The sequence below is a fragment of the Caenorhabditis elegans genome, chromosome X (assembly GCF_000002985.6).
Source record: "Caenorhabditis elegans chromosome X".
In the NCBI taxonomy this organism is placed as follows: domain Eukaryota; kingdom Metazoa; phylum Nematoda; class Chromadorea; order Rhabditida; family Rhabditidae; genus Caenorhabditis; species Caenorhabditis elegans.
The window spans coordinates 775,875-788,068 of record NC_003284.9 but is presented as its reverse complement, the minus strand read 5'-3'; the positions used below and the strand labels follow the sequence as shown (position 1 = coordinate 788,068).

Genomic DNA, 12,194 nt, shown 5'->3' with positions numbered 1-12,194 from the left:
TTGCTATGGTTTCTTGATACTCTTTTGGGAATGATTCTCGAATTTTAATCAATTCGAAATGTATCTGTGTGACTAGATAATGGGAGGGTGAGAGTAGACTCTATTATTATCGCCGTATAGCAAAATATAATTAGTCAGGTATCACATCGAATATGATTAATGAAGGCAAGAAAAATAATGCTGGATTTTCGGGAGCCAGTTCAAAGACTAGGAAATAGGGAAGTTTTTAACAAAATTTTCGCAAAATTTAATTTAAAAAATAGTCTCAACAAAAACTATATTAATATACAAATTTGGTGGCCTTGTTGTTTGTTTTTCCGGCTTTTCTTTTCCTACAGGTAGATCAAAATTCAGTTTTTGGGAAAAATTCGCGATTGTATTTTTTACGATAATATGTATTATATGGAAAATACGATCACAATTTTTTTAACGAAGTGTGAAGTTCGGCTCACAGGTACAACAAAAACTTTGTAAACAACTTGCGCGTATTTTTCCTACAGTGTGTCGAAATTTGCTTCACATATTTTACAAAATTTGAACGCAGTGAAAACTCAGTTTACAACTAATTATATCGGGCTGGATTTTAATAAATCTCTTAAAAATATCAAATCTATTATTAATACAAGCGAAACAATTTTAAGGTAGAGTACGGCCAGTAAAATTATTTTAAAAAACAGTTCATATGGTACTAAAATAATAAATATCACAATTAAACTTTTCAAAACTTATCGAAAATGTTTTATGTCGAGTTAAAAAGCAGCAAAAACTCAGTTTTCCCAAATTTTGAATGAATGTCGAAAAAATTGTTTTTGCTTTCTGATCATTAGTAATTTTAGCATCAAATGAGTAATTATAATTATTTCCCCATTGGTCGCACTTCACCTTTAAGCTATATTAAAGTGCAGCCAATTGCGACAAGATTTAAAGTGAGAGTTGAATTTTACATATAAAAATTCCAAGGTTCTGCAGAAAGCTGGCAAATGGCTGTCGCGAACTGGGACACCAGAAATCAAGTTTTTTAAGGTAGCTTACCTGGTACCTGGTACAGCTCCGTAAACATTCTAGAGGATTTACAAAGTTTGAAAATAAATTGAGATTCATTTCTACATTACCAAAAAGAAAACCCATGTTAGATAAATCGAGCTGAAGAAGCGTTCAAAACACTTAAAATAAAAAGTTTTGTGGAGTTGCATGAAATAGTGAGACTCATAATTGTGTATCAATGTACAATACATTTTCCAATTTTTATGTTATATCAAATTGGTTACAATTTGGCTCTCGGCATTGAAACCGCTATTTTTCAGAATCATTGATAAAATCTCCTAACAACAACAATAAATTTGCTTCCTCTCAAAAAAAAAGACAAAATCCAGAGTTGTTCCAGCAAACTCAGTGAGTTAATAAAATGTGCCTATCCAGTTTTCTTAAAGTTGGATCTAGACTTGAATCAAAATAGTGCTTAATTATTCAGGTTAATTTTCAATTCTTGCGATGGCTGGTTCTAATATATTAATTGAAATGAAACTAACTGCCAAACTAACTGTTAGTTTTAGTTAAATGAACATCTTTCGTTGCATATTCTGGACACTTTTATTTTTTTTACATTTGATCATTCATTTTTGTAGTGATTTTCTGCTACTGTTTTATTGTACCATATAAAAAGGTATTACAGAGAAACTACCTGTGAAATGTGTTTTCATTCAAACTTAACAATTTTCCGATTTGATGCGATGGACGAATTTGTTGCGAAAAGTAATAACCACATGAGAGGCGACTGAAAACATCATCACGCCATGATCCAGTAAGAAATCGAAAAACTTGAAAATTTATGATCCCACCAACTAGCCAAAGAACGGATTTATCCGGTAAAAAAGTAATTTACACAATACTTCTGAAACATTTTCCACTGATGCACAGTTCACGTTTGTTTTTCTTAGTATCGCTGGTTTTTATTCTATGTATCTTTATGATATGTTATTACCACAAGGGCTGTCAATTTCCTTTTGTTTCTTCCATGCAAACCCTCACCCTTCTGAATAAACCCAATTTCCTTACACAATTAATCATCAATCAAGGGAAACCTTGAGCACAAATATGGATGTCAAAAACGTGTGTTTAATTTAACGCAACACCGTACACTTTTTGTTGGCAGCCGTGTTTTATTCATAAAGAGGAGGAGGTACAATATTGAATGTACTAGCTTTGGGATGTAGATTAGTGTGCAAAGTGGTAGTTATTTTAAAATATCGGATCTAATAAAAAATTATAGAACAAGGCTAACTATTTTTGATATGATAAATCAAATGCTTCCAAAAAATAATATGCACAAATGAATTGTTTAAAATCTCAAGTTGCAATAAAAAGAATCATCTGAAATTTTTTACTTTTTTAATTCGATAGGTTAATTTTTCCTCAAGGTTTATAAGTGACTAGTTTAAAATATGATGGAAGCGGCATTAAATCTAAAGCCTACACTTTTCTACGCCGGTGAACACCACAACCCACTAGGAAATAGGCAAAGGGAGAATGTCTCCCTTTCACAAGATGACACTGTGCGTCATTAACGTTCAAAGTGAAATTTTCTAGAATTAGAGGTGTTTCTGGCAAAAATAAGTTGTATTGTCTCGTAGCCCACGACGCCATAGACTTTTGCCCTTTTTTTAAAGAAAAAATCGAAGCCGTAGAATTGACTTTTCAAAATATTATATAATCTAATCTGATTGCTACTTTTCTACATTGACATGCTAGAAAGATTTATTCTATCTTTATGAAAGCGATGTATTTGAAAAAATGTCTTGAATGGCATGCTTACTGTAATGGAAATACATCCCATCCACTTTCAATTTCATTTATCAAGAAATATAAGAAACAGGATACCTTGTTCTAGCGCACCCACCAGTTTTATTGGATCTCATTTTTACATCAGTTTCTGCATCGGAGGCAGATTTTAATTTCAGGTGTCAAGTCGTCTTTTTCGGGTTCCGTTCTGGCTTTTTTATTGGACGTCCTCGATAGAAATCGGGGTGTACATCTCAATCAAATTGAGTCATTGTTTAATTGTGTAGGTTGCACATATATAACATTTCTAAGCATCAGTCTTGTTGTGCACGTTGCAATGAAATGGTTTCGCAGGGCTTGGGAGTTCTTCAAAGTAAGTTATGAGTTTCCCTACTAACTACTGACCAAACAAGCAACTTCAAATTAATATCAAACTGAGTATTATTGTACATACAAATTGAAACGTTAATGTTTCGCATAATTAATTGATTTTTCGGTTAGTTAATTCCGCTATATCAGAAAACCAAATACGCGTGTATTTAGAGTCAGAGGTATGCATTTAATTTGAAGTTTGAAGAAAGTTGGCTTATTCATAGATAAGGAAGTTCTTATATGTATCAAATAGCATACGATCAGGTGACTTGATTTTAGGTGAGCCACCAAAATGTTCAAAACTTGAGTTTTCATATAGTACTTCCATAAATTGTGTAATAATAAGACAATGCCGCCAATTTGACTTCTGGTCTCAAGCTTCATATATTACTTTTCAGACGACTCGCCTAGTTATGCTGTTTCTGAGCATATTTGAATATATTTACATTCGTTGGCGTGTCAGTAGATCAGTCTCGATCGATATCGATCAAGATGACGATTCATTGGCTTCATCGTCTGACGAGTCTATCAAAAGTAAGAGCAAGCAAATCCCTAAAGCTGAATTTGAAAAGTTTCAGAGAAAATCATACGCACCAGTTCATTATACAACGTGAACTGTCCAAGCTCATTGAGAAATCAAAGCGCATGCCAACGACCCGGTTGTATAGATTTATATCGTCAGTTCATGAGCTACGGTAGCACGGATCACACTACTTCAGGGCATATACTTCTAGCAAACAGTGCTTCATATGTGAGTTGGATTGCAGATTGAAACTGTTTAGTTCACGCCGAAAACATGTATTAGGAACGTGCGAAAGATTCACGTTTTAAGAAAGAAAAGGTTGATTCTTAATTTGCTAGTCAATAAAATTCTCTGTGATAATTTCATTAATCAAAAATTTCAATTAAAAAAGACTGGGATGTTAGCAATTTTGGTTAGAAATTTTCGAGCAAGGATCAAAAATACGAAACATTTTTTAGTTAGCTGATAGCTCTTTGAATATTTTAACTTTAATGATACGACCTAACTAGGGAACCCCGTAAAAATATGGTGGAAATATGAAGCAAAAAGTATACCAATCGAAAGATGATGTTACTGTCTACCTGAAACCAACATTTAATTCTGCCATCTCGGTCTCAATGTCTTAAAACTTGCATCTGAAATTTTAGTGTTAAATCCTGTTGATTTCGCACGAATCGACCCATTTCGACCCATTCAGCATTATATCCTGGTTATCAATTTCAGTTTGCCATTGAACCTACATATTTCTGTAAACTTTCCCTATCAGAGAACGCAAACAGCAAGGAACCGTCGTTACACTGGAGTGAAGAAGTTGTGAGAATACTTTAAAACCTTTCAAACTGCTTCCTTCTTACAGTCAGATGTGTCTTCGGAAATCGATTCTGGAGAAGATGAAGAAGCTGTAGTTAACACCTGTAACTTGTACCAGAGGTGGATTTTATGTGGTAGTGGTGATCAGAGAAGACCTCGGCGTGTCCTACCAGCAACACCCGAACCATCGACGCCAGAAAGTGTAGAAACATCAGAAAAGTCACACCTATTGTCGTTTGAGAGTTACTTCCAATTGGCATCTATGGGATCTGAATTGATGACGTATTCAGAGGTAAAAATATAGGAAAAAAACAGTTTTTTCAAGTTGTTTTAAAGTAGTTTTGAGAAATAGTATTAAGCAGTAGAGTACAGTTTTGTGAAAAAAACACATTTTTCAAATGATTGTGAATGTCAAGAGGTTTTTAAGAAAAAACTTAAATTCACGCAGTTTTGAAGTTAACAATCCTATCAAATGCAGAAGAAAAAAAATCGCATGTTCCGTTGTGGGGAAAAATCAAAAATTGTTTAGTTAGTTTACCCCGTTTACCCCGTAAACCTCCGTCACGTCCAAGCAATAAATGGCAAGACTCCTTCCGACCAAAACGGCATCAAGATTGGAGATGGCAACATTGACAATGTACCAACTATGTTGGTTGATAGTTAGTACATCAGCGTAGTTGGTGCAGCTTTGATTTCGCCGCCAAATACAATATTAGACTTAAAATACTTTCATAATACCTACCCAATGATTGATGAAAAAAGAGTATGTAGTGAACAGAGGGTAGGAAATGGGAATGAGCGATCGGTAGGCAATGAGCGCAAAAAGGCTATGAAAAAAGTCAATGATTTTGTAGTCAATAAATATCTGCCAATAATGTATCCTCATTACGTTTCATTTTTAGTTTTGTTGAAAATGCACATCCTGCAAGAATCATATGCGTTCTATTTTCGCTTACCTGCTAAAAACATTTTTTAAAGGAACAACGCCAAGTACGGAATTATTTTTTCACAAGCCCAACTTATTTTGAAAATGATGAGAATAGACAAAAAGAAGAAAGGAGATTGGCCGTTGAAAGAAGAGAAGTTAGAATTGTAATTGAGGAGGACGAGTATGATGATGATGAAGAGGTTGAATATGAAGATTCAAACAACGTAAATCCACCAATTATTGCTGTGCAGGTACTGTGTAATTTGATAATTTTGTAGCAACTAGGTTGTTCCAGTTGGAATTGAAAATCACAAAATTATGAGATAAGGTCTTAGTGGTCGAAAAACTCGCTAAATCGCGATATTTTTTAGAATTCAAACATGGCGAAATGAAATAAAAATGTTTGATTTTTCATAGTGTGTGGGTGGATTTCTGTGAACAAATTTATGCAAATTATTTTATTTTCGAAATGAAATAACTGACTGTGGACGACACTTTATTTTATTTGGCAAAATCGGCAAACCTGGCCAGTCCAGTTTTGATGTTTGCCGCTCTCGGCAAATTCGGAAAATTTTCCTAACTTCCCAGTTACACATGTTGGCAAGAATACTTTGAAACTTTTTTTTTTGATAAATCTAGAACAACTGGGATATTAGTTTCAGAAATTATATGCAAGATAAAGTTTAGTTTCGTATGTCAACCATAAGCTTGGTAGTCTATTCAGCTTGAAATAGCATTATCAAAAAAAAAAAATTCTGAACAACTAATAATCAATACTTTGACTGTTAAAATAATGTTTTTTTAATTCGTAGATGTGAAAGTTAAGATACCATTAATATCAAACTAGTTTTAAACTTTAAAAACTCTTTTTCCAGTTGCATGCTGATAGTTATGAAAATGTTTACCTCCGACAACAAGACGAAGATTACGAAAGGGATCGATGTTTTGTCGTATCCGACTCCTACTCCTCTGATTTTGCTTCAACCGCCATACCAGAAGCATCAGAATCGGAAAATTCCGATTATCTTACAGCATCTGTCAGTAGCCCTGCTGCTAAGGAGGTGAGATTATACTCCAAACAGAATTGGTGTAGTAGTCCGTTTAAGTAATTTCTCCAGATCTCCACAAGATTTTCAAATGTTTATTGGAGAGTTGACAATCAGAATGGTGACGGTGCAAATGGAGCCAGAGATAATTACCATAATCGATATTTTGGAAAAGCTGGGTATCATCTAACTAGAAATGCTATTGTTAATCAGGCAGATGTGACTTTGATAAACATAAACCAGTGATAAGATCGTACGCTTTCAGGGCAGGGACACTATGCCATCTGTCGAAAAAAGAGCATTGCAAAACGAACGAAGACGTTGGACGGAAATCAACCAAAGAGGGGGAAGAGATGACAATGCCATTTTAGAAGTTCCTGATACAAATGGTATTTACACAAACTGTTGGGAAACGGTTAGTTTGGTTTTTTTTTTGTTGATTGGACTGGAATAAAAAATAATGTAACTTTCAGGAATACGAACAACCCTTACCCCCACATACATGTGTGTCATGGAAAACTGCAAAGGTAAACTTTTGTTTAATTTCAGCTGAAAAACTTCACATTTTCAGAGATATTCCCCAAGATATACCAGTTTATTCTAATGAACTTCTCTTTATATATTTTTCTTTTAGCTTGAATAACCAGTCCATTTTTTCATTAATTTTTTAAATTCTTCACAAGCTCTTTTGGTTCAAAATACAGCTATTATATTATATTAGAAAAATTTGTTTCGTTTGCAAAAATCCGATTATAGTTTTTTTTTTCAGGCCTTTGTTTTTAGGAGTGCACCTCAAAATTACTACTTTGATCTAGTTTCTCGTTGTCACAAAATTACTAAAGATCTGTCTAATTCCTTGTTTCCTTTTTGCATTCCCAGGTCATATCTTTGCCAACATAAAATGTTCACACTTAAATGTTTTTTTTCTCTTCAAACATTTTGTATTAAACTTACTTATTTGAACTTAACAAGAAAAAAAAATTGCTTACTTATTAGCATTCTGTCTCCAAAAACATGTTTTTATGTCAGAGTTCTCTTACAATCATTTGATTTTTTTTGTCTCAATTTTAACAATTTCTCATAAATCATATTTTATTGAATCTTTTACCGGCATTGTCGATTCAGTAACTAACGAAACGTTCGTCAAAAATGTATAAATAAATAATAATATAAATAAAATATGTGCATATGGTGGACAAAAATATAATATAATAAAATCATGAATTTTTTGTGAGAAAATGACAGATGAAAACCGGAAATCTTACGCCAACAACGACGTTACTCTTGAAAGAGTTGTAAAAAGTATCAACTCGGTGGAAGGGCTTTGGAAAAAATAAATAGAAGAAAAAGCACTCGAAATTGTGGAATGGTACCGTTTAGCAAAGGCCACATGATGCTGGGCAGTTCTTTTTCATGTAGTTCATGAAGATTCCTTCACAGAATCCAGCGCTCTTCCAGTGTGAGCAAAAATGTTTGCGATCGGAGCACTCGCTGGGTAGTGGAGTTGGGGAGTAAGGAGCTGCGCTAGTTGTACTGGTTGTTGGAGCAGCCTTGGTCGTGGTGGAAACGGGCGGAGCCGGAGAACGCGACCGGATGACCGCTCTGAAAGCCTGTGGTTGATCATAGAAAGTGTTAATGAAACCAAGCCATTCCAGGGATATGTGGTGGGTGGGTGTATGAGAAAAATGTGTGACGATAGTTAAGATGGTCTGAATCTTGTGAGGCAAGGGTGAAGTAAGGTTAAAAAATCAAATGGAAAACACTTACGGTGGAAGTGTGACTAGTGGTCTAGTGGTTACCACAGTCGGGCGGTTATCCGGAATCTCGGTTGGAGGTGGCTTGAAGCAGAAGCCGCAGCTCTTTGCACAATAAGATTTCATGAAGTTTTGTGAAATTTTGCAGTATCTAAAATAGCTACGTGAAAACTTAAAAGTGTTGTTCTTTTCTAAATGTCACAGATGACCCCTGAAAATAATAACTGTACCTCTGAGAAACCAATACAAGACAATCGACACGAAGATCCTCACAATCTTCTGGGGTAGTTGGAGGAAGCGGCGGGACTGGTGGAAGGGGTTGAATTGGTTGGGTGACTGGCTTTTGTGCTGTAACTCAAGATGAACTTAGTGAGTGGTTAGTGGATTTTTAATTAGTCTAATTACGTCTGGCGGTTGTAGTCGCAGCTTGGGTCGTAGTTTGGACATATGGCTTCTGAGTTTCCTTGGTTGGAATGCACATTCCACATGAAATTGGGCAGTTGGCACGCATCCAACCTGGATTTCTGATGCACCATCCTGAAAAAAAAACACATTTTCAGGTTTTTTTCAAAGTTTATTTTCAGCGAACCTTGTTTAGCAAGGTCATCACAATCTCCTCTAAGATTTCTGCACTCGCTTGGCTTCAATGGGACGGCTGGGGAAACTGTTTGAATGACTGGCGGCTTTCCGGTTGTTATAACAACTGGCTTCACAGTGATAACGATTGGTCCCGATGTTGGAGCGGAGGTGGTTGGTTTTTCTCCTTCTGAAAATGTTACATTTAACTTCTTGAATAAGTTAATGAGAATTGATGTAAACATACCAACTGGACATCCATAAAGAGTGTTGATCTTAAATTTGTCAACTTTTGAGAACCCATTTCTCTGTCCAATAGTGGCTCCATTCTTCTTAGGAATCATAGTTGGTTGTCCATTTCTCGAGAAAGCCTTTGTTCCATAATGCATAATACTTCCGTAATCATAACCAGTACCCAATGACTGAATAGTCCCGTGGCCGTACTTCTCGAACTGTCCCTGCATTCCTGCTTGAATATTGTTCCACATAATTGTGATATGATCGTCACGATCAGTTCGGGATTGTTCGTGGAAAAAACCAACGGCGTGCATCAACTCGTGAAGAATGATTCCTTTTTGAATACAACCAGAACCAAGTGATAGCGATTGCTTTCCTCCTTAACAGTTTGTGATTAGTCGCTAAGAAATATATTTCTAGTTCATACCCATCTTTCCCACCATCGAGTAACATCCTCTGTCTGGGTAGATGTGGACGTAGTTGACATCAGCTGCCTCTTTTGGAACCCATCTGATGCAAGTATGTGATGCATACTCTTGCATAGACGCAGCTATCAGAGAACGACTGCAAAAAATAAATTGTTGATCTTTGTTGTTTGATTTTCAAGTTTCTGGACAATCTCTCAAACTGTACTCCACAAAAGGCGCGCATCAAATTTCATGTTTTCTCTGTGATTGTTTGCTCTTTGCTAATACAAAAAAGTACCAATAGAATTGTCTGGCTTGACCGGATGCGACACTTGAAAAGATCGTCTTATGATCTTAGAAATACGAACCTGTAAGAGCTGTATTGAGACGAAATCGTGTATGGGATTCTGCCCTCTGGCCAAAGTTGAAGTCGGTTTTTGATAGCGTTATACCACTTTCCGTCTTCAGACTTTCCGGAGCCACCATTCGCAAAAAGCTCAGCAGTAGAAGCATTGAGCTGGAAACAAAAATTTTTTATCGGATCCTTTAAGGAAAGAACTAACATTATCATTAGCGATATCTCCTTCAAATCTGTCTTTGCTGTACATGGCATCCGAATCCCAGATGTCGTCGCCGTTGTCGTGAGCCATTGCAGCGGTGATGCGAGTTCCGAGCTCAAAGTCTTCTGGGGTGAGCACAGTTTCATATTCAGAGTGGGAACGGTCAAACTGGAAAATCAGTAAAATTAAAATTTAAAAAATTTTTCAGAATAATAAGCTATCAGCAACAACCAACTTACAAAGTTTTCATCGTTCAGAGGTGGCAGCTCTGGTGGAATATCATATGGACCCAAGATGGCTGCAAAAACTGGGGCTACTAGAAATATCAGCACGTATTCTCTCATTGTGCACCGATACCTGGAAGAAAAAGAAAAAGTATTGCAAATGCATGATTCAATACAAGTGAGGAAATAGGAAGAATGAAAACACAATAAAAATGAAAGGAATATGCTCAGCGAGCACTGGACAGGCAGATCGAACCTTCAGGAAAACAGAGAAATGGCACTGAACAAACATTTGTTCGCCCTTTTTATATTTCTAAGCGTGATGAGAAGAAACGAAATCCGAGGGCTAAGAACGAAATTTAAATTGAATCAACTGTTCAAGATGACCACCATGTTCGGTTCGCGCAAAAGGAGCCGCCTAATAAAGGGGGAAAGGGTGAGCAATGAATGAGAGTCCCCCTTTGATTCTCCGGTTTTTTGCTCTTTTTCCAGTTTTTCTGGTCTCTAGCCATTATCGTAGCACCCCGCTGTCCGTCTCGGTGTGTGTGTGTGTGTGTGTGTGTGTGTGTGTTTGTTTTGAAATGAGCCAACAAAAAAGTGCGTTTCGCAGTGGTCACTACACCTGGACGAACAATTGTTGACGGACGACGGGGAGGAAGGACACTGCCAAATAGATGAAAAAACTTGGGAAACACAACGGAAAATCCGTGTCGTCTAAGGTTTGCCCGGAGGTTTTTTTTCGGCCATTTTTTAATGTCTAGGCAGTCTAGGTAGGTTTCTAGGCAGGTAGGTTTTAATGTCTAGGTACAGTGTAGTTTTAACATATTTTAGCTAAATTGGTATCTATTTTTTTGCTCTACATATATTTGCATATCTCAGTTTGAAAAAGTTCACATTTTATAAAACCATTTAAAAATTGAGAAGTATTTTTGAAACTAGTAAAATTTACTGAAAATAACTTAAAAAGGATAGTGCCAGAGTATCCCATTATGGTTTGATCTACGTAGATCTACAAAAAATGCGGGTAATGATACGCAGAGGTCTCACCTGATTTTGCATGGTGTACAAGTGCTGACGTCACATTTTTCTGAGCGAAACATTCCCGCATTTTTCGTAGATCAAACCGTAATAGGACAGCCTGACACCACGTGGGATAGGAGATAACAAGAAAATTTTTAATGCGGTTTACTTAAGAAAAATTATTTTATTTATGAATTGAAAGTGCTTGCTGAAAGAATTTTAGTAATAGTCTCTAGAATCGAAACATTTGCAATCTTAGTTTTGCTTTAAAGAACGAGAACATTACAAAACCGCATACTGTTTATAGATACTAGTGGTATCTCAAAAAACAAATATTTGTCAGTTTAGTATTAATATAATTCAAAATTAAATTACATTTTTTAAATAATATACATGTTTTAAATAAAAGCATCATAAGAACTAAGATGTGGCTCTATTATAATATTTGTTACAAATGATAGATAACTTCTAGTATTTCAAATTGAAAAAAAAACGTTCACCAGAAATAAATAAATTGATAAGATGCGGCTCCTGGACCTTCAGATAATGCAAGAATGAACGGTGAGTGCCACTTTTTAGCTTGCTCAATGAAGGAGGCACAAGGATAAGGTAGTCTTATGGGCGGTCCGCACTTCATGTCATGTCTATATTTGGTAGGCTAGTTGCTCCGGGTGGAAAATAAAGAACATGGCGTGTCGAACTGCGCGCCGGGTCGCGAGGATGAGCCTCCATTTTCTCTATTCTCCGGCTCGGTTATCAGTCTAATCACTCGAAATCACGATTCACTGCCCGTCTTTGGGTCACCACGGACTAGCAACTAAAAAACACACATATGTCGTCGCTATCGTCGCTGCTCGACCCCCCGAGTGATTGGAAGTGACAGGAAGAAACTACAGATAACGCGAGGGAAGAGAGAAGCGTTGCTGCGCGGCAAAAAAAAGCCAAGACATGGATGCACT

The 12,194-nt window shown here is 36.2% G+C and overlaps 2 protein-coding genes and 1 non-coding gene across 4 annotated transcripts; 1 reads left to right on the top strand and 2 right to left on the bottom strand.

Moving 5' to 3' along the window:
* Positions 1–3,115: 3,115 nt before the first annotated feature.
* Positions 3,116–7,061, top strand: T04G9.6 (RING-type domain-containing protein; the record flags this gene model as incomplete). Of its 2 annotated transcripts, none has more annotated exons than NM_001374941.1 (11): positions 3,116–3,151; positions 3,549–3,684; positions 3,729–3,901; positions 4,397–4,483; positions 4,530–4,775; positions 5,462–5,662; positions 6,287–6,472; positions 6,530–6,676; positions 6,723–6,872; positions 6,931–6,984; positions 7,029–7,061. In NM_001374941.1, 11 exons carry the CDS (start codon positions 3,116–3,118, stop codon positions 7,059–7,061), a joined length of 1,449 nt encoding a protein of 482 aa, NP_001362121.1. The 2 variants fall into 2 exon arrangements, with proteins under 2 accessions (NP_001362121.1, NP_001362120.1); NM_001374942.1 differs by having other exon boundaries at positions 4,397–4,486.
* A 474-nt stretch (positions 7,062–7,535) lies between these two features.
* nas-15 (Zinc metalloproteinase nas-15) lies at positions 7,536–10,348 on the bottom strand. Its single transcript, NM_075753.8, has 10 exons — positions 10,231–10,348; positions 9,995–10,159; positions 9,800–9,948; positions 9,452–9,588; positions 9,035–9,403; positions 8,801–8,977; positions 8,617–8,748; positions 8,442–8,559; positions 8,225–8,362; positions 7,536–8,059 (listed from the first exon to the last, which is right to left on the bottom strand). The coding sequence occupies exons 1-10, from the start codon at positions 10,333–10,335 to the stop codon at positions 7,834–7,836; spliced, it is 1,716 nt and encodes a 571-aa protein (NP_508154.2). The 5' UTR covers positions 10,336–10,348; the 3' UTR covers positions 7,536–7,833.
* Positions 10,349–10,715: 367 nt separating this feature from the next.
* T04G9.9 lies at positions 10,716–10,865 on the bottom strand. Its single transcript, NR_070359.1, has one exon. It is a non-coding gene; the product is annotated as an Unclassified non-coding RNA T04G9.9 (non-coding RNA).
* Between the last annotated feature and the right edge of the window lie 1,329 nt (positions 10,866–12,194).

Coding starts and splice junctions, on each gene's coding strand:
- nas-15 (NM_075753.8), bottom strand. CDS start 10,335: ATGAGAGAATACGTGCTGATATTTCTAGTAGCCCCAGTTTTTGCAGCC. Junction 10,160..10,230: donor CTCTGAACGATGAAAACTTT/GTAAGTTGGTTG, acceptor CTGATTTTCCAG/TTTGACCGTTCCCACTCTGA. Junction 9,949..9,994: donor GAGATATCGCTAATGATAAT/GTTAGTTCTTTC, acceptor TTTTGTTTCCAG/CTCAATGCTTCTACTGCTGA.